Source organism: Austrofundulus limnaeus, unplaced genomic scaffold (assembly GCF_001266775.1).
Source record: "Austrofundulus limnaeus strain Quisiro unplaced genomic scaffold, Austrofundulus_limnaeus-1.0 Scaffold929, whole genome shotgun sequence".
Classification (NCBI taxonomy): domain Eukaryota; kingdom Metazoa; phylum Chordata; class Actinopteri; order Cyprinodontiformes; family Rivulidae; genus Austrofundulus; species Austrofundulus limnaeus.
Genome location: NW_013953331.1, coordinates 51,532 through 73,967, shown reverse-complemented (window position 1 = coordinate 73,967; position 22,436 = coordinate 51,532). Strand labels below are relative to the sequence as shown.

At 38.9% G+C, this 22,436-nt stretch overlaps 1 protein-coding gene across 1 annotated transcript in view; it reads right to left on the bottom strand.

Moving 5' to 3' along the window:
* trappc12 (trafficking protein particle complex subunit 12) overlaps positions 1 to 22,432 on the bottom strand; it is a 27,718-nt gene extending 5,286 nt beyond the window's left edge. The window contains exons 1-8 of the mRNA XM_014029624.1: positions 22,253 to 22,432; positions 20,124 to 21,447; positions 19,260 to 19,376; positions 6,237 to 6,350; positions 4,174 to 4,312; positions 1,967 to 2,079; positions 1,276 to 1,348; positions 146 to 219 (exon numbers count right to left, since the gene is read on the bottom strand). Coding sequence (XP_013885078.1) covers positions 146 to 219; positions 1,276 to 1,348; positions 1,967 to 2,079; positions 4,174 to 4,312; positions 6,237 to 6,350; positions 19,260 to 19,376; positions 20,124 to 21,447; positions 22,253 to 22,407 — 2,109 coding nt within the window. The 5' untranslated portion in view covers positions 22,408 to 22,432. The remainder of the gene's footprint in view (positions 1 to 145; positions 220 to 1,275; positions 1,349 to 1,966; positions 2,080 to 4,173; positions 4,313 to 6,236; positions 6,351 to 19,259; positions 19,377 to 20,123; positions 21,448 to 22,252) is intronic.
* Between the last annotated feature and the right edge of the window lie 4 nt (positions 22,433 to 22,436).

The window sequence follows — 22,436 nt, the reverse complement described above, 5'->3', positions numbered from 1 at the left end:
CTCTCCACTCGCTCCTTCTCTGACCAAGAATCCAATTAGTGGTCAGTCTGTGGGGATTTCACTGTGAATCCTCCACCAGCCCGGCATCAGAGATCTCTGACTCACACACACAGACACACAGTGACACACAAACACATACACCCACCTTCATCAGCAGCAAGCAGTTGGCCATGGAGTACATGACCCGACTGAGACGAGACCTCCACAGCTTTAGAGATGCTATAAACAGGAAGAAACAGAAGGGGGTGGGGGTGGGGGTGGGGTGGGGGACGAGGAAATATTTGAAGGGTTCATTTACTTTGTATTTTCATTCCACCTGATTTATATATATAATTTTTTTACTGATATATTCTCCTTTTTTATAAAATCTCTCTAAACTCATATTCCTCCGTCCCTGTCATTACAACCAGCTGGGTTATTTTAAGGCGAGGCAGTGAGGAAGACACTGCGGCACATTTCCTCTTCCTCTGTTCTGGGAGAGCCTGTGTGCTCTGCCTGTTACTATTCATCGCTGTGTGTTTGTGTGCGTGAGAGCTGGGAGAAGAGCTAATCACTCAGCAGGGTCCTGGTGTGTGAAGGCAAGGCTCTGCATTATCGACTGTCTGTGAGAGGAGAGACAGAGGACACAGCTATTACGCCGCTTTTGTTAGGGTGGAAAACACTGGCTGAACTGAAGCGCCCTCACGGATACAGTCACACAGGCGTCGCCCTGCTCGTTTGCCAAGCGGGAGAAAACGTACAGTGCGTTTAGTTCGACTGAAACGATGAGCTCAAACTGATGAAGAGGTGTTGGAAAAGTTGCTGGAAGCGAAATGACCAAGAAACACAAGTCTGGACACGGTTCGGGTTGTGTGGAGGTGTGTCTACCTAAATTTTAGATGAAGACGCCTGCCCATTTCCCTCTCACACTGGTGCAGATGTGAGTGGATTGGCAGGACTGATCTGTATTGATCCGCTTGGCGTGAAGAGCTGGAGAGACCATTTGGTATTCAGTGAGAGTACAGAAGCCGTGAGGTGCTAAACACTGTTGGAGCACCGCATTGGTGTGTGTGTGTGTGTGTGTGTGTGTGTGTGTGTGTGTGTGGTGGACACTGGAAGTGTATGTGTGGCTGAGGTATGCTGCAATCCTGCAGCAGGTGTGTATCTGGATTAACCATTCAGGCCCATGACCTCACTCTCCTCCCAGGATGCGATGCAGTCCGGGACTGTGGCCAAGTCTGTTTCTGTGTGTGTGTGTGTGTGTGTGTGTGTGTGTGTGTGTGTGTGTTTGCTTACCTTGTCTGCTCTCCTGTGTAAGGGTGATCATGCTGCCATCCTCTGCCAAGCCTTTCTCCAAATTTTCCAGAATCTGTTCGAGCAGGGAGGGGATTTAAGCTTCAGTGGGGGGAAAGTGCTTCACTGCCTGCACTTTATTAGCGTGAGCACATTATATAACCACATTTGCAGCACGTTTTCTTGCTGCAAATTGCCAGAATCCTCAACTGATTTTTCAGACCGTTTAGTCATCTGAAAGCAAATATTTACTGCAGATGCTTATAAAAGAATTGAAATCCAGTGGTGAATATATGTGTTATGGTCAGGAATAATTCTTTGTATTTTAAGGTTTTAAAAACGTGCATAAACTCAGCGTTTTATCTTCTTAATAACCAGTTTTAAATGTTATAAATTAATTAAAAAACTACAACTTTTCCACCATTTTTTGTTTCGTTTTACATATTTATACAGTTTCTAGAGGTTTTCAGAACATTTTGAAAATCTAAAAAACAAACATTTACTGCAAATAATCATTAAATGATTTGAATACCCATACTCTTTGTCTCACTTACCAGAAAAACAACAGATTATAATATTTTTAGGACAGAGTTGCTACCTTAAGAAACTAAATTAAAACAACTTTAGAATAGATGTACAAAGACTAAACAGTCATCTGGAGGAAGTGTTCTGGTATGCGAGTGTTTGTACTAACAGCAACGCAGATGGTTTTGAGATTATGCAGGCGGTCCAGAGCCTCCTGAGGCTTGGCCAGGTACTGAGGAACCTCGGCATGCAGCAGTCGCATGGAGAATGGTACCATCGAGCCTGGATGTAAAGGGAAAGCCGGGTGGAGAGGAGAAGACGACAGGAAATGGAGGAAGAAAATGTGTGATGGAGAGGGGACAATATGAAACATGGTGGGATGGGAATGTAAAAGAAACAGTGAGAAAAAAAAGAAGAAGGCAGAGAGAGAGAAAGATGAGAATATAAAGCTATCCACCCACACACAGACTGTACACAGCCCTGGAGGCAGGAACCTACAGATGGCAGCGAGCTACGTATGGCTGCTTATTAAACCCTCTCATCTCTCCATCTCTGTGTGCTGCACAGCTCCATCACTCATCTCCCTGCCTCATCCCTCAGCCTGCCTCTACATCATTCACACTCTTCCTCACACACACCACACATACACACACCCCCGAGTCTATGTTCAGGTGAGTCCCCAGGCTTTGATCAGGGTCTCTTTGATACTGTCATCAGATCTGAAACTCAGCTAGCTGCTCCATCTTTGGTTCCTGCTTCTGCCAGTCTGTGTATCTCAATTTCTATCTCCATTCTCTGTGTGCTTGTGTTTTCTATCAAACCCATCTAGAGGACATGATACACTCTCCTTTCCCCCCCATATTACATTCTGTCTGCATTGCTTGTCCAGTGAACTTATCTTTATGCCCAACAGAGAGAGCTGATGTGGTGCGATTCAATAGTCAGTCCTTGTCTTATTAGCACTTTGAATTCAATTCAAAAATACTTTATCTTAATCTGATTAATATTTCATTTTGACTTGTTAGTTTTAAACACGTTTGTTAGGATTTGTTTTAGAAGCAACCTTGTAAAGGACAAGAAAATTGCCAAATGGCTTAATTACAAAAAACAGCATTTAAATAGGTGCTTTTTGCATTTTTGAGGCACTAAAGCAATTTATAAGAGATTTAATTTAAGAAATTTTATTCATGGAATGAAAACGGATTTTCTAAGGATATTTAAAGAAAAATCTAACATTGACTGTAAAACTCAAAAAGGATTTCTGGTTGATCTGCCCACRTCTCAATGTTTTTATTTTATCTGCTGATCCTTCTTTCTTCACAATTAGATTGTTTTATAATCTTCATATTCAATTAGAGACATTTAAATATAACGCAGGGACTTTATCTGTAAGAACAAAGTTACTAATACCTCCAAGTTCACATTAGACTAAAGTTTTCATTTTACAAACAAAATAATGAGACAAACATTGATTTTTAAGCATGCAGTCGATCCCAATCCTTTAGGAAAGTGATACATGGGGCAGCCGTCTCCTAAGGCGTTCACAGAGTGTGATTGTGGGTAATAGATAGTCGATGTGAGCGTTGGACTAAAGAAACGTTCGAATTCTGATGCCAGGCTACACAACTTACGCCAGTTTGTCTCTGAAAACCTAGTAGGGCATAAAGCGTTTAATATTGAGCAATGGAAAGTCAATCGGTGCTCTCTTTTAGAAGGCTGTGCGATATAGCTTCAAATGTTGTTGTTTTTTTATGTGTGTGCAGCTGTGTCTCTGCCACTGCCTTCGCTGTGGTAGCCCGAGGGGCGAAGCAGATCCAAAGTAATGAGAATACATTAGAGCGCAATTCATGCAGTGTAAAAAGAGGAAAAACAAAACCAAAGAACTGCTGGAGACAAGTAGAGTTGTTGGAGCTTCTCAATGATACAGTCTGATACCAAGCTCCTGGCAGAAACTTTCCTTTGAATATTTAATAGGACAGTAGTGGTATCCAAAGAAAAAGCAGTTAAAAAAAATATTTTTCGAGAGCAGGCTAATAACACATTCAATGCTAAGATAAGAGCTTTAATGCAGCATTTCAGCACAGTCATTAATAAAACTATTCAATCTAAAGTTGGCCTTATGACTAAGCTCACAAAAAAGCTTTTGGTCATTTAAAATATGAAGAGATTTGAAATAATACATAACTGTTCAGTTAGGATGTATCTAAGTTTGGCACTCTGACCCATGAGCAATGCCCAAACTGTACCTTCTACAGACCGTCAACAATAAATAAGTAAGTAAGTAAGTAAGTAAGTAAATAAATAAATAAAGAAATAAATAAATAAATAAAGAAATAAATAAGTGTGGTGAATATACTTGTGTTTCCATACAAATACCTCTCCTTCCTGGGTAAACATTTGGGTAGTACTCATAGTAAAGATCTGGATGATCAAGGCTGCCAAAGGGTTCAAACTCCAGCTCAGCATTTTGAAAAAGTTTCAACTTGGTGAGAAGAGCCAGACGCACAAACCAGAGCTGAAACAACAACAACAAAAAGTCACTAACCCCTGATTGTAATATAAATACAACATTAATGAAAACACAACAGCACATACTTTAAGTACCGTATTTATTCATGCATAATATGATCTCAAGTGTAATACAATCATCTTTTTTTATATGCGTGACTTACAATAAGAGGGGGTATATTTCAGTTATATGCAAGAAAATATTGAAACTTATTGTGGATGTACATTAAAAAAGTCATTCAAAATTAACTCCCAAGTTTTAACCCCCCCCACCCCCACACACACACACAATTTATGTATGATTTATGGAGTTAAATTTCTCATATTAAACAGTGAATACGATATTTGCACCTCTATTCATCTTGATGTCCATGTACTAAACAAAATTTCTAAATTATGTTATTAAACACAAAGTAAAAAGCTCACTACAATGAAAAAAACTAAAGTTTCAAACTGTTATCTAATAAGACAACAATGTAATTAGATTTTTGTTCTTGTTTACACTAGGGCTGTGTATTGGCAAGAATTTGGCGATACGATACATATCATAACAGAGGGGTCACGATACGATATATCCCGATATATTGCGATACTGTAAGCAAGGCAATATATTGCGATATATTGCGATTTTTTTGTCCAAAAATTCTATTAAAAAAAACCTCTTACTGAAAAAAAAAAAGAAAAGCTAATGTTTACTTACAATGCTAATGCTACCCTTACTCTCTGGCGCTCAAGAGGTAGAGGAGCCAAATGGCTTGCTAACTGCTGCCAACTAGTGGTCAGAGGCTGAACTACAACATAAAAATGAACGGTTGGCAAGAAGGTTGACATTTTAAACCTTAATAAAAAAATCKATRCAGGGCTTTAGAATATCGATACAGTATCGGGAAATGAAATATCGCGATATTTCAGTGTATCGATATTTTCTTACATCCCTAGTTTACACTGGTCTTGTATCACTTGAGGAGAAAATGTTTAAACACAGGCTTGCCACATCTTGAACACAAATTTAAAGGGCAATTCCAGGACAAATTTCCTCAAATTTAAGGAACATGTGTGTTAGCATTTACCTACTGCTACCACTGAGCATGCTATCAATAAATGATTTTAATACAATACAAATTCAATAAAAAAAAAACTGAATAGTACAGAAGTTGTTGGGTCAGAACCAATGAAAGAAAGTGGACTGAATGTATAGCCTAAACTCATGTCCATAATACATAGATTTGTCTAATGAGGGTGAGATGAGGCTTTGTTGAAGCTCTTCAGCAAATGTGTTGCAAAAAGGTGCATTTCTCAAACAGCCAACTCAATGACTCTGACTCAAAGTGACATTTCACCCACCAGAAAATTGTACGCACTGGACACGCTGTTGTGCACAGCTTAACTACGTTAACTACGTACAGGAAACACAAGAATGCAATGCTGAGCAAACAAAAACATATTTCAAATCCCCCAAAAATCATTCAAGGACTTTCAAGAACAGGTGCCTTTTATGGCTGATTAAAAAAAAAAAAAAATCTCAAGGCCTTGAACTTTTTTTCAAATTCCCAAACTTTCAAGGATTCAATGACCTGTGTGAACACTGTAAACATTTTTAAAAATACCAAGTGAAAAAAATCAATTATTTTGGTCACTATAGCTGAGAATGTGATTTTTTCTTAAAAGTTCCATACTAATTAGAAATTTGTGACTTCTAGGTCATCTGTATGGAAGGTGGCAACCTTTTTTTTTGGCCAGACAGTGTATAAAGTATATAGGATGTTTGACAATGTTGTTCTTTAAGCACTTCATTGGGTCAATGTTTCAACTAGATTTTATTTGCTGATAAAGCCTTAAATGACAAATTTTGGCTTTAATCATCTCTGCCACCCACAGAAACACAAAGCTTAAGAAAAGGGATGAATGAAGACAAGTCACTGGCATCCTACCTGCAGTGAGTCGGTGGTGTGGGAGGTTGGCTGGCCGGCCTTCCCATATCCCTGACCGTGAGCTGTCAACAGCCGGCCCGTCAGATCCACGGCAGCCCGCCAGTTCTTACTGCTCTGCAAGGGAGAAGAGTCACAACACGTCTGAGACACGCCACACTGACTGACTGGGTTACCATAAACACTTGGAGTTGTCCAATGCATGTTGACCCCTAACCCTACCATAAGAAATTTTTTGTCTTTCTCTGATGATTTCACAAATTCACAATAGCACAAAAAAACTACTTAATCATCCAATTTTACTATTAGTTATGATATAAAGGTTTTTCTTAACCTTGATTCAGTTCATCTTGCATCAAACTCATCAATTCTACAGGCGCGGTTTCACTGGGTTGCGACTAGTCAAAATTTAAGATGCATTAAAGCACGATCAATACTCACGATTTCATCTAAAGTTGCAAAATTAAAATGATGGTTTTATGGTATCAGTACAAAAGTGTCCAAATTATTACTGGTGAACTGATGCCATGAGACAGGGTTCCCACACCTTGGTCAGCATCAAATTTAAGGACCTTTCAAGAACTTTCCAGTACCAATTTCCTCAAATTCAAGAACCACGCGCGACGGCGATTACCTACTGCTACCGCAGAATGTTACCAATAAACAGGTTTAAATTAAATGATATTAAACTTTAACATCATGTAAATTCAACGAAAAACTGAACAGTATAGATATAAGTTGTTGAGTCAGAATCAATGAAAGAAAATAGATTAACTGTATACACTACATTCCTATCCACAATACATGGACATATAATTATTAGGGTTGGGCAATATTGGCAAAAATAATTAATCATGATTAATTGTGGTATTTAGCCGATAACAATTAATTTGACGATTAATCCCGTGGAGTTAGACGTGGAGAGACACCCTTATGTTCTAGTCACATAACCAATTTAGTGGGAAATATTTGCTCTTCATTAAAATCTGTTCCCAATTGTGTCAAAACTACAGACTTCAGGCTATACATCAAATTTTAAATCGTGTTGATAGATAAATAAATTACAGAACTTATTTTAATGTCCGTCATATTGAAGCAGAGAGGAGCACCTAGTGGACTGACTGGAGGCATTAATCATATTAATCATCAAGTGCCAAAACATAATCAATTAATGTTTTTCTGACAATTAATAGCACATGATACGATTATGCCCAACCCTAGTAATTATGTCCTGGGAGGTTCGGCAGCTCAGTTTGGGAGGAGGGGATGTGAACATGTCCAGACGCTCGGTGAGGACAGGTGGAGCTGTGGTGCTCTCACCTGGGCTCTGAAAGAAGGACCCGCCCTACTCTGCTCTGATTGGGTAAAACTATGACYATGGCTCACRTTATTTGTTGAAAGCCACRTCAGTTTACYGTAATCCTGAGYTATCCACCGCAACAAATATAAGTTTTTTTATTTTATATTATTATAATTTTTTACAGATGATACAATAAATATCAGTTGTGTGAATAGAGAACTTCAATCCTCAAAAAACATTCAAGGACTTTCAAGGACAACTGTAATTTTTGGCTGTTTTCACCAACTTTCCAGGGTCTTGAAATAATTTTTTCCAAATTCACAAACTTTCAAGGATTTCAAGGAGCCATGTGAGCCGTGATGAGAGGACATTAAAACACAGTGAAAAGGTGAGTGTGCTAAAAATGCACACACAGACCCAGATATTAGCAGCATCTGCTTCCACAGGAGACAGTACAATAGAAAGAGTGGGTAAGGGGAGGGGGAAGAGTAGATTCACCCCACCCTGTCAACACACATGACAAGGTCGGTTCGCCGATTGGGTCCTAAGTGCTGTGCCATTCATCACAGCCAGAGAGCTAATTAGGAGAGAGAGGAAGCGAGGGTAACTTTCTTTCTAGTCATCTCTATCACAAAACTCATCACAGTTTTCTTTGTCATACCTGCCCTTTCCTCCTCATTCATCCTTTTCTTTATTTATTTTCCAGTCTCTCTCTCATACTTTGTTTTCCTCCATATCCTCCCTCCCCTTCATCAGACTTGAATTTCTCCCTCCCTTCTCTTCTGCTGTCACTGTATCCTCATGCACTGCTCTTTCCTCATCCCACCCTCTTCTCCTCTGCTCTCCTGCCCTGTGCCAGTAGCTGCGCTGCCTCTGAATTTTCATTAGGGGGGGAAATGAAGCTGAAAACGAGGAGGCAGCCTGGATGGCCAAAAGCAGCTGCAGTCACTCACACACAAACACATCCTGCTACAGTAACGCTGCTGTCCTGCAACAGGGCATAAAAATAAGACAGGTGTGCGAGTGTGTGTCTTTAAGTGTATATGTGAGACTGGAATAAGGTGTGACTAGTGCATTCCTCAATGCACACACAGAACTGAGATGGGGCACAAAGGAATAGAGTTTCTGCAGTGTATGAACTGAATAGAGATGGACAAACTCTAGCCCACATTAGAAGAATGAAAACAGACTTTAAAGACATTCATAACTGCAGGAAAMAAAGAAAAATAAAAACAAGATCTGTGAGCAAATCCCAAGACACGAGGAGAAGCTGCTGACCAAGGGAGATAGAAACATGCAACATAAAACACCCAAGTGAGAAACTCCACAAATCGGGGGAACTTCAGCTCAGTTCTTACATAACAATGCAGCTTCACTACTTCACATAACTCAGTGCTCTGATATTGTCTTACACTAGCCTGTAATTTTAGGTCTTGAACCAAACCAAACATTAAAGATGAAAGAAGGCTGTGATTTGAGCAGAAAGCAAACAGGCTGTGTTGTTCGAGTGGCAAGTTGACAAGGTCAGTATTCAGCTGAAGATGTGATGTGAGAATCCTTAAGTGAGATAATAACAGACATCTATGTCTCCCTGTGATGTAAAATGAAGTAGACTGAGGTCTGACCTTGCTGATAAAAAAAGCGTAAGAACAATCACAGATGCAATTGAATCAAAATGCTAATCTAACATTTAAAACATGCAGGGTCTTTTGCTCCACCTGCCATTGTTCATTATAATATCAAATATAATATGTCCTGTCCTCTCTTTTCAATTTCACCAGATCATTTTTGTCCACCACTCCTATTCTACAGGCCCAATAAATTCCATTTCAACTTTGGGATCAGTTTCACTGGTCCTGTCAAACTATAACGTTTTGGACAGTCAGACGTATTTTGGTAGGATCTTCTCCTCAGTGGTCTTTATTATCACTGAATCAGCCAAGTTAAAAGGTGTCATCTCCTGTATGCAAACAGCTGCAGTTTGACCAAAGGCACAAAGTACTTTAGACTTTCTACAAGACAGATTTTCCAGGAATCGAGCACTGAGGTATGTCCTTAGAAACAAAAGGTAAACATTAATAAACCAGAGCATTTCAGATGCAGTTCCAAAAATCAGTGATGTGCCATTTTTCAAAGTTTGTGCAGCTGCTTCGATTTGTACTTTAGAACGTAACCACTCTGAAAGAACTAGGATGTAATTAATTTGCTCTTTGTTCTCATGATCGCTGCTGTTTCAACTCACTAAGTTATAAATGAACGCRAACATATTTTAGAAACTAAAATGAAGATTGACCTTAATGTGTCAGAGACAGAAACATTTGTGATTTAATGTTTTTTGCTGCAAAGCTTTCCCAAGTGAAAKTACAAGTTTCTCTCAAAAGGACCAACTCCTGATTGGTGAAATATCAACCTGCTAGTCTCTGGTTCCTGTAGTAGGAATGAAGGCAACAAAGGCATCAAAAAGTCCCTAATCACCATACTTCAGGTCAACTGAACCACTTAAAGGGGCAATCTCATGTAAAATCAWCTTTTGAGCTTTATATGATGTTATGTTATCCTCTCATCAAAAMCATGCCCAGAGTCTTCCTTTGACTCATTCATGCATGTTTGAGAAATCCTGTAGTGTCCTGAGGCAGCGAGACAGGGGAGCAAAAATGACCGGTTGGGACTAGCTCCTCCTCTGGGCTGTGTCTCCAAACCGAGCTTCCTCATCACAGAGCACACCTCCCCACCCCCAGCCCGCCACTCCGGCACCAACAACTAGCAAACACCCAGTGAAAACCTTGTCTGCTGAGCTAACAATACTACTTCTCAGCGTAGCTACACCGAGCTTCCGCAGAGGCCAATTTCAAGGTGTTTAGAAATGGAAATGAATGAGAAGTCACGTTTATCTTTGATTTAAACATATCAACTGCATTTTAATAACAACTAAAAGGTGACATAGTTACTTTATTATGGTATAGAATTTCAATATATGCCTGGGATACACATAATATTGCACCTTTAAAGATAGGTCCAGAGAAAAAGGAAGGATGAACCGAAACTATGGAAACTCATATTTTTACCTCCCATGAATCCCATCATGTGCACAAACCGTAATGCCACTCTTTAGGATTGAGTTATTTCAATTAATACAGAATAGATGGTAGGATGAAGAAAAAAATTCTAAACAAAAAGGCTGGCAATGATTAAYAATTTAGCTCAGCTCAAATGACTAAGCAATATTTCATAATCAGATCGCCCCGAAATGAAATGAGGAGGATTATCATGGAGATTTATGGCCAATAGTTTTGAATAAAGAGCTCAGTTTAGAGGCTTTGTGACAAACGTGTGTAGGAAAACTTTTTGTCATTTTTTAGACATTCTAGAAGGGAAAGGCCATTATATATTGTCATTTATTCTGTGGTTGTTGCAACAGTGTGTGACTGCATTTCCKAACGGCTGAACAAAAAGAGGGGAAGAAAATGTAAGTTTTAAAGTGCGGTATCGTAGACAGTTGTTGAACATGAAAGAATTTCTAACTGAAAATCAGTATTTTAAAAAAAACAAAAAACAGTTAACCAGAACCATTTGCAAAATACAGACCTACAACTACAGTATCTTACGTTATCAGAAAATTAAAAATCCCTCAAAAGATATACAAAACACAAGTTTATTTCTAATTAACAACACTTATTGACGGCAATAGTTCACCCAAACTCTGACATACTCACAAACACCCAGACAAAATGTGGGCAACGCAAAAATACACACTTAATGTCCTTTTTCACTCCCTCAGACACCCAAGCACATACATATAATTAGTTTCCATGCGAGTTTAAAAGGGGTGATGCTTCTTAATTGTGTTGAAGATCGGAAGTTCAGTGTGTCTATCCTTTGGTGAGTTTAAAAAAAGCCCTGCATAACAAAGCCTGATGAACAAACGAACGCCCACTTGTTCTCTCACAAGACCCGGAGCCTCCAGGCRTATCAAACTTAAAAGGGCTTCCACACAACCAGCCTTGGTTAAGACAGGGGGCTTCAGTGCTACTTCAATTAAGCTTCTGCATTTTGGATTTCATAGAGTGTGTGGGAAAATGTAGTAATATCCTAAAAGAGTATAYCAGTCATTGGCTAACTTTACTTTGATGGCGCTGTTGTTGGCCTGCAGACATTTAAACCAGGGGACAGATATTGCCCCTCAGCTGAGGGATGGTTACAGTGCTGATATGCAATTCACAAAGCAGTTGTTTTGTCTCCCAAAGGCAATCATTCTGACTTTTCAAACTATTTCCCAGAGAGATGGCTAGACACAAAGTAACATAATACATCATGTGAATAAACTGTGCTTGCACATAGCTTGAAAGAAAACTCTCAATAACACTCCCCAAGATGGCTCAACATGGCTTCAAGTTCTAAGTGAGGCTCCGCTGGGTAATATCAACCACTGATTGACTAGTGGGCTGCTGGATAGCATTTGATGGTTTGTTTGTCAACACCAACAACATTTTCTATTTCCCTCAGAGAGTGCTGCTGAGTACAGATTTTGAGAATTGTGTGTCAAGCATGATGCCACACAATGTACCGTCATCATCATCAGTGATACATGAGCTAAATTTAATGATGATAAATGATTTGGAAACTAAACTGATAGTTCATCCTTCCTGTAGTTATGGTTACATTAGCTATGGGTATTTAGACTAGTGGTTTCTAAACCATTTAGCTTCTGAACCACAAAATAATAGTAGCAGAGATATATTGTGCCATCTATCTTTGGCTAAAGTATACAATCATTTCTAATATCCAAATCAAACAAGGAACTCATGCAAACACAAACAGCCTCAACAAACATAGTGCTATTTTTTAATTATTTACAGTAACACACTTTGTTTATATTGTAAAAAAAAAAAGAGAGAAGATATACCATCAATCACTTAAAAAATCTGATTTCTCTTGATCATTTTAAAACTTACTTGGTGTTTCATAACCCAAAAAGAGGTACTTCAACATTGGGAACTACTAAACTTAGCACAAAAAGTATGGAAATCTGTGCTTGGCAGATTATTTTTCTTTTCTTTATTTTATTCATTAACCTTTATTTAACTAGGCAAATCCCACTGAGATCACAGATCTCTTTTGCAAGGGAGGCTTGGACCTAAAGGCAAATGTTRTACATGTTTTTGGTCTTTGTTGTAACAATGCTTCCTCGCAATAAATCTTATACCGGGCACCTGACTGGCAGCACCTGGGGGTACCAGAAGCTCAAAACAAGTGTCAATAGCAACAGTAAAATAAGATGTTTGGCAATGGCAGAGAATATTTGGCAAGTTTTTCACGTGTGCAACCTACATACTTAGCTGTACTGCTCATCCCACAAATGCATGTTCCTTACCAATGTGACACCATTTAAAAAAKAATTTAATAGGCTTTCAAACAGTATAAAATTCCCTACCAAGAGGCATTGTTACAAAAAATAATCTACCAAACATAAATGTCACTTTTTTGTGCCATGCACAGTTTAGACCAACTGAACATAATCAATTCCAGGTCAAATTGTTACAAAAGGCAATTAATTTAAAATAATTTAAAAGTGATGACAAATTTGACAAATCTACTTGCTTAACATAAGCCTATTTGCATTGTCACAGAAAATAWGTTAAAAGTCAGTGGCAGGATTATTTAAGTTTAGCCATCACATGGGCTAAAAACCATGCTAGTGAGACAGCACATGTTTAACAATTGCATTTTTTTATTTAGTGGTTTGTGCTAGTGAAACATAATGCAAAGTTCAGATTGTAGGTGCCATAAATCCAGAAACTGGCAGTGACATACGCTAAAGAAATGKAATATACAACTCAAACAAGAACAATAAAACTCTTCTCTGTCRTTTTTATCAATGCCATTTCTTAGCTGTAATAAAATAGAACAACAGGTTTAATTTTATTTGCCCTTTTTCAATAAAGACCACATAGCTGCAGCCAGTACGCACTGTGTAAGGTGAGAACAACTACCACTAAGGTTTAAACATGCCCTTCAAGACAACAAAAGCTGACGGGGCATTTCTCTGACTCCAGCTAGCAAGTGTAACTGGTGGCAGAAATGACAGTTATGTAGAAAGGTTATGATAATGACAAGTAAAGGTTAGAGCAATGATATCAAAGTGTGATGCAGCAGCTGGGTCGTTGAAGTCATTATGGGGTGGGTAAACCAGCCGAGGTGGGTGTTTCTCTCATGCACGCATAAATGACACACATACATACACACTGGCCTCCGGCCCAGACGGCACCAAACTGTGGGTGGGAAGAGAGGTTAGATCATTTGGCAGGCAGTACAGAGGAAAGAAAGTAAGAGACAAAGACATAGGAGAAAGGGGGAAAGGAGGAAGAGAGAAGGTGGATGATTGCTAATGAGGGAGACAGATGAGGCCAGTCTTTGGTGGTGCTGAGCAAGAGACAAGTTACTGCTGACCACACAACCATCGGGACAAAATAGGAGACTAAGGTCAATGAAAGACAAAAAGAGAAGTTGAAAGAAGGCTGGGCAAGCAGACCAAAACATGTGCATAGATTATCCAATGATTTTGTTAGTCCTATGGCGTAAATGCTACCAGATTATATCCAAAACCAGAGCAGTTATCAACTTTGGTACAGAGCAAAGACTGAGAAAACGGAAAAAACAATATTAGTAAAACTAACTGTTCAGGTAAAAGACTCAACTGCTACTGAGCTTTAATTCTCCACTGAGATTTCAAGTTGCTTCAATTTCACAAAACATTTTTTTTTACTATTATGACAAACCACTTTCTTGGTGGTATGCTGACATTACCCTGGATACCGTGGCTCTTGATACATCACAAAGACTTGCTGTTTTGGTCACAGATGCGCCAGCAAGACGTGCACCAACAATTTGTCCTCTTTTGAACTCTGGTATGTCACCCATAATGTTGTGTGCATTGCAATATTTTGAGCTGTGCTCTTACCCTGCTAATTGAACCTACACACTCTGCTCTTACTGGTGCAATGTGCAGTTAATGAAGATTGGCCACCTGGCTGATCCAATTTAGCCATGAAAMATCCCACACYAAAATGACAGGTGTTTCAGTTTCATTGTCTAAWSCCTGTATAGATGTCAATAATTGATTCAAGAAGACAATTCGCTACAAAAGTCAAGATTTTTATAAAAATGTGCAGAGGCAAACAGTGTCTTTTTTATATAAAAATTAGGAAAAGTCACTGTATCCTTGCCAAGCAGCCTCTCAGGTTATGTTGACATAATACTATTTTTTGACAATGACTACGAACACTCTTGTTCTTCCTCTAAAATCACAAGCTTCTTWGTTATGCTTTAAAGTTCATCAGCACGTTTCAGACACATAGGAAAATTATTCTTTTAAAAGGTGCCTTGAGAATATTTTAAGAGATCTATTTTAGAATTATAGAGAATGGCACCGTACGATTTAATCTAGATAAAATTTCATCAAAGAGAACCATTGTGGGGTTTAAATAGCAAACCTGTTACTGAAACCTCAAACGCCCCCTCACTCATCAAAGGCAGAGACTTAAACCAAAGAGGAGGAACAGAAAAAAATGCAGTCTATTCTTTGAATTTTGTATGTTTAGACTTTTATAGCACTTRTGCGTGTCCTCTGTAAGCATGTGTGCATTTATATATGAACAGAGGTGTATCTGTAGTGGCAGTGGGTGCAGTCACACTAAGGCTCTGCAGCRTGACTCATTCTGCCAGCTCATAGCAAGGCTTTAATTAAAACACATGCACACATATAAATGCAGCTGTATGAAATGAGTACTAACACATGCAAAAGCCTGTAAGCAAAGCGTGATCGCAGCTGAAAACAAATTTCAAATWTCATTTAGTGTATGTTTAAAGCAGGTGATTTCTTGATGTCCCTAACATGTAAAATTAGACAAAAATAATGCAGCTCACATAGAATCTTACAGAGCATGTTAGATGAGCTGTCCTATGTTTTCATAGCATGCAATAGATTAGATGTCCTGACCCATGTTCTAGTCTAAGCGGTCAGCAACTTTCTGAGATGTTCATTTCCCTGTTTATGAGTAGGAGTATTTGAGTTTATGCTCTGCGTGTTTGTGCCTTCTTTCCCATCCTTGCAAGTAACATCACCTACAGCAGCTTTGATCTGTGAATTTGTTTGATCTTGGAAGCTTAGAAATTTCAGAATTTATTAGTAGATTAACTCAGTTTGAGGAGTAGATGTATGTTATCTGAGCCATTTATCAGAGAAAGTGTTTCAGGCCTCTATTATGTCTGAAAAGCCACACAAGCTCTTGACAAGGGAACATGGACCCTTTTTAATATGTGTTCTTTAGTACTTGGTTCTGCCTTCAAGTCTCTTCATTGTCAATAATCTGAGTTTGAAGTGCTTTTCTTCAAAATACCAATTTTAAAGAGGTGGTCAGAGATGTGCCTTTGGATACCCATGAATGACAGAAAATTCAAATTAATGTAAAGCCAAGTTATAACAAAACCCATAATAAGTTAAAGTAATTACGGTAAGTCCTATAAAATGAGTTTACAAACAGAAACAAAAAATGATATTGTACCAACCATTATACAACCATAGTGTACTTCAACAAGAGGTACAATAAAAAAGAAAAAAAATATTGTAACAACGAATGTTTTGGTGAGTAATGACAATTCTAAATTTTCTAAAAAACAGAACAGTTTTCAAAGTGTTTCTCAATGAGCACTCTTCTTAAAAGGGCCAAAAATGGCACCCCAACAAACTGGTAATTTATCTTATTATTCAAACACAAGTACCTGACTCTGATTAGACACTGAAAGTTATAACTAACACAACTAAACACAAAACTGTAGAGCAAATAATGAGACTGACTGTCATTAACTGCTAGACTGCCAGTCATCTCACAGCTCAGTCAAAAAACACTAATAGCACAAGAAGGCACCACACAAAGGATATAGAAACACTTACTAGTTTTTTTTTTTATCTCAGATACTGTGGGTCAATCAAATCGATGATATTTTGTTACCATGTAGAGGGTGAACTTTAAATGAAATGTAATTATGGCCCTTCATTTTTCACCATATGCTTTTATGTATTAGAAAAATTAATAGTCAATGAGCCCCTTTCCATCACACACATTATCAAGTCAAAAGCCTGCCTTTGTTTATGCTTAGGGCCAGGTGAAGCCACCTTCTGTTTCCATGCATCTCACTCACACAGCACTACTTTAGCTCTTCGTCTTTGCCATGCTTTACCTTTCTAGCTCCCTATTTCCCCTTTTGAGCGCCTGGTGCTTCAGGGAGCCACCCACCCACACCAATCAGCAGACGACTTGTGATGCTCTGAAACACACTCCCTCACCTAGAACATATAGTGCAGCTGAAGGAAAGCTAAAAGTACCAGCTTGTGTGTGTTTATATATATACACCAAGTCCAGAAGGCCCTTGAAATATGCACAGCAGTCCCATGCATAATACATGGGCACAGCAGGAGAAAAGAACTTGTGAGCTGAGAGGATCTCTGCCTCTCCATCTTCTCAAACCACCCCTCCTATCCTCTTCTCCGCTTTCCCCTCTCTCCATAACACAGTCTGCTGATACTGCTGTGCATATGTCTTAAATAACAACTGTCTCTCAGGGTCATTTGTGGGTCATGAATTGTGATGGAGGGATTGCATGAAGGCTAGAGAGAAAAAATAGATGGCAGCAGGAAAAGAGAATGAGGTGAGACTGCACAGTCACGGAAAAAAAAAGACATTTTTATGCTTGGCAGGTGAGGAAATATAACATAAAGAGAAAGCAGACAAATGATTCACTGTTTTTCAGTCAGCTGAGACCAAACTAGACATTGTTTCAGTAGGATCACTGACTTTACAGGCTGGCTGTCAAAAGGTCATAATCTGCAGACACCACAAAATGCAGAGCTGTAGAAATCCAGCTATATGTTTGTCATTTATCTCCAGACAGTGAAATCCAGCTCTAAAACAGCTCCAGTGCTTGAGTGACGCTTTTTAGCTGCTAGATTTGTTAAGCAGTCTTATGCAACACTTACCTATTCACCAATTCTAACCTCTTTAATTGACAAAGTTTTAAATTCAGTGTCTGCTTCCTGAATCAAAACTTTTCAAAGTTTAATCTGACTCATGGGTTTGCCTATTTGGCTAATGATTTGAAACACTGATGTGTTAGGATKGCCTTGCCTTTTTTTATATTAACTACTTAAAAGGGATCCAAGATTACTTGTAACATTAGACATTATTTGATAAAAAATTACCGGTACTTAAACTGTAAAACAAAGACTATAAAAATACTGTAGGCTGTTTAGTTTTTATAAATTTTTTTAAATATATTGTAACACAGCCATTCTTTTGTTCAKTAGGTTTTCTGGTGCAAGGCTGTGAAAGCTCTTATCCATCCTTAAAGTAAACCCTGGACAATATCTGATGATCAGCTCTTTTAAATAAAACTGGAGCACCTTGACAGACAGGAGAATGTAGAAATGACTCAGCCTGCAATTGAAAACGTGGATGGAGTACAACAGAGTTGCTTCATGATTCAGAGAACTTCAGTTTAGCCTGTTAGCTTTTGTGTTAGCRCCCGAGCTAACACATACATAGTWTGTATATGGTGACATAACATTAGCTATGTTTAAACTAACGCCACATATTTATTAGTAACAAAAATAACAATATTAGCTCAGTGCTAACATGGGAGCTAACAGACTTTGAAACCAAAACCACCCAGAGACGTGTTTTCTAAAACTTCAGTGGATTTCATGGTAAACATCGTCATTGTTGTTGTTGCCCACAAAACCATTTACTGTTTCAACTACATAAAAAAGCTAACAACATCATATTGTATAAAATGTGTTCAAAATTAGCTCTGAAACTGATAGTATTTGTATCCAGTTTTATATTGTGAATATGAGAAACAAAAATGGAGAAATAAAGAAAAAGTATGTATGGCTCTTTATCTGCTCCTATTGTTTTATCACTAATATAATAAATTGCTTGTTTTGTGGAATACCTTATCAATATGAACTCTCACTGAAATGTGTTAAAAACATGTTACATGATAAAACTAATAGGACACATCAAACTGCTCCCTGCTGAGCCAGGAAAACTAATAATAATAATAATAATAAAAAAATCACAATAGCCAAAAATAGTTACTGTAGGAAAGGAGCTCCTTCACAAACCTGAAGTCTACACCACATTGCTCTCTGGATCATACAGTATTTTATTGGTMTTTAATCTTTTCACAAGCAGGGAGACTGCAGTAGTTTCCTTGTTTGTTTAAAGCAATACAAATGCAATATTCTAGACAGGAGCATTGGATGCAAACTGTGCACAACTAAAATATTGTCAGCTAGTAGTTTATAAAGACTGAACCATTTAGCAATGAACTCCATGGTAATCACTGTGGACTACGAAGTTCACTGTTGGGTTTAGCGGCAGGCTCAGCACATATTGCTTTTTGGTCTGAAAGCTGGTGTGAGTGACAGTGTAGCTGTTGTAAAACTTTAGATGTTTACAACTGAAAATAAAAGTTAACTAATCTTCGAAAAGAACATAATCTGCAGGTGAACAACAACTGCATTTCAGCCTAAGTGCTGCTTGACTGCAGGTCAGTCAAATCATTTGAAGGACTTTTTAACCGAAAGTGGCATGTTTCCACGTTGGTCTGAATCTCGAACGTGAACTTTCACAGATTAGCTGTAAACACCAGGACACTGAGTAACTTACAATGAGCTGTTTGAGGCCCATGAAGGATTGTTCCACTGAGCTGGCGGTGAGGACCTGCCTCTTCATGGCTGCCTGCTCTCCCAGGAAACGAATCATCAGGTCTTTCACAGCATCGCCCTGCATCAAAACACATAAATTCGACATTAGCATTTTAAAGGAGAAAACACCAACAAGAATCAGAGTTGACACTTATGTGCAGAGTGTTAGCCTAAAAGGTAACTACACATTTTTCAACAGMTTAAGAGGAAAACACATTTTAATTAAAAAAAAACTGACAAAAGAAAAAAAAAAATGCCGCTTTAAAGTAGAACTAATTTGCTGAAAACTGACTCCTGGAGTAGGGTCCTTGATTTTTATTCATTTATTCAAGCAGGCATTCGAACAGAGAAAAATAAACAATCTCAGCCTGGGGGTTAGTGGATGTACCCCACAAGTATCCAAGTGATGAAACTTCAGTAGTAAACTGATGTTGTATCAGGGCTGTAATTAGAGCTACATGGTAGTGTTTAAAGAGTTCAGTGAATGTTTATAAAGATCCTGGAAAGAGGAAGAGAACATGTAACTGTAATTACAGATRTCTCAAAATAATGCTTTAAATTACAGCTGGAGTGTAAAAGGTAAAGGTCTTAGGTAAAAACAACACTAACAAGACACTTACATATACTAGTACTTAGTAACTTTTGTGTATGAACAGCATATATTTAATTTTTTGGYCTGATTAAAAAATGTTAATATACATTTAGTTTTGTATTTCAGGTCTGAAACACACTCCCCCAAAAATCTGGACAGTTTCTTTGGAATAAAAAAGCCACTTTGACTGCAAAATGTAAAAAATACCAAATAATGCAGTGGTGATGATTTTACCTGCAGGTTGTCAAATTTTAATCCAGGCATTGTGAGTCTGGTAGTCTCTAYGTATGCTGGGCCGTACTGCTGGGTGGCAACAGAAATTAACACCTTCCTTGTCTCCTCACATGGCAGCCAAGCATCATAGCGCCTGTCCACCTCACTTAAGCTCAGCGCTGTTGCAAAAGGATCATCACTGCCCGAGAACACAGACTGAAGCTGGTTAAAGGGCTGTGCTTGTGAGGCTGGTTTGGTCACTGGGGCCAGAGTTGGAGATGGGGCAGTCTGTGGTGGAGGAGCTTGGGGCTTGATGGTTGGTTCAGTGAGGGCAGGTCCAAAAACTGAAATAGGAGTGGGGGCACCAGAGTCTAAAAGTCCTCCTGGGGTGGACCCAGAGGAGGAAGTGGAAGAGAGCTGGCGCTCAGCTGTAAAACTTATGGGTGCAGACGTGGCTTCAGGAGGAACCTCTGCATTGGGGTTTGAAACTGATATGAAAGAGGATGGAGCAGTGAAAGAATCGAAAAAGTCAGAGGCTGGATTGGTCTGTCCATTGTCTGTGAAGAACTTACTGAGGCTTGGACTGGGCTGGCACACAAGTGGGGTGGGCATTTTACTTGGAGTCATTGCTTCATCACTGCCACCACTGCTTCCCAGGGTAAAGCTGGGGGACTTTATCAAGGTGGGCTGGAAACCATCAGGTGCCAGTGACTTTGGCTGGCTGCCGTGGCTAAAAATGGTACACACCGGCACAGGCTCATCTTTTGGACTAATGCCTTTGGTTGACAGCGGTTCTGGTTCCTCAGTCCGGATAACAGATGGAGTCAGTGTTTCGCCTTGAAATGAAACAGAAATTGGAATTTCTACCTGTGTGTCCAACTCTTCCACTTCTGTGTCTGCTTTGGAACATTCATTTTCCTGCTGGTCCACTGGAACACTAATCTCTGTTGTATTCTGTCCAATTTCACGTTCTTCCTCTTTGATTACTGAAGAAACATTCTCCTCCTCCCCTCCATCCAGATAGGAGTCAATGGGAGCCACGTCATCTTCTTCACTGTTGTTGGGCGAGTCAGAAATCATGACACTCTCCATCATTTGATCATTGAGTTTGTCCATTAGGCTCTCAGAGGGCGTGGCACTGCTGTCCTCTTGTGGAGTTACAAACTCCCTGCCACCCAGATCAATGCTGTCCTCCTGGCATAGGAYGCTGTCTTTGGACGGTGTTTGACTTGTGGTTGTTTCAGCGGACTCTGGAACTGGAGCTTCTTTGTTGTCATCTTCCACTGTGATGCCCAAAGTGACAGGTCGCTGGGCATGAGCCTCTCCTGCATCCATTTTACTGCTCCTAAGAGAAACAAAAAATTATCACTGTTTTCATGTTAGATGAACAAGGGATTACATTATTTTGAATTCATTTTTTGGAACAACTTCCTGCAGTGGTGCTAACCATCTCTTTGGACAGGAGATAATTRGTTCATAAATACTAAAAGATGGCTTCCTTACTGAGCTATTATAAAATGCACTTTTTTTTACATTGTAGAAGCAAGTACTAATCTAAAAGGGATGCATCAGCTTTCTCAAACTTTCTTTAAAGTATTAAGAACAGAAAGMCTCCCTCGTACTAGCTGTGAATGAAGAGGGACCCAAGGTAATATAATAATAACCAAAGCCAATTGTACTTGTTTGCTAAATGGTTCAAGCCCTTGTATTTTCTGATTACACATAAAAATAGGGAATCTCTGAAATTGCCTACGTTGGTCTATTTTCAGGAAGCTGTACACATTTACTTCCTGTCACTACTTCCAAAAACAAATGATTACAAGCTTGTATCGTTCATACAGAAATGCAGCTATAGTGAAGGTTAGTCTGTAAGGTTTTTATTCTTTTACACGATAAAGTTGTAGCTGTTACTAGGGACTGTTTCTATTTTATTTTATTTTTTTTGGGACTGTTTCTATTTAGTGCTGCTAGCTAATGCTAATAATGCTACATAGCTGTTAGCCTTATTGAGCAGCTAGCTGCTGCTGTCACGCTCTTCTAAAAGCCATTAACGCTTTAAAATAATCGGAACAACGCAAACGTGTAGGCATACACAAACAAGCAAAACATTTTAAACAGAAATGCAAACACTTTCGACGTAATTTTCCTACCTTCCTGCAGACTGACGGATACAGGCGTAATGCGCATGCCCCACATTAGAAACTCGACGTACATTGCGCCAGGAGGGACAATCTYGTATTCTTAACAGTGTTTTACGTAAATTTACAAACTGGTACAACGTTGCTGGACGGCTCTTACGCTTCATCCAAACGCTATATTTTCATTTTTTTTTCA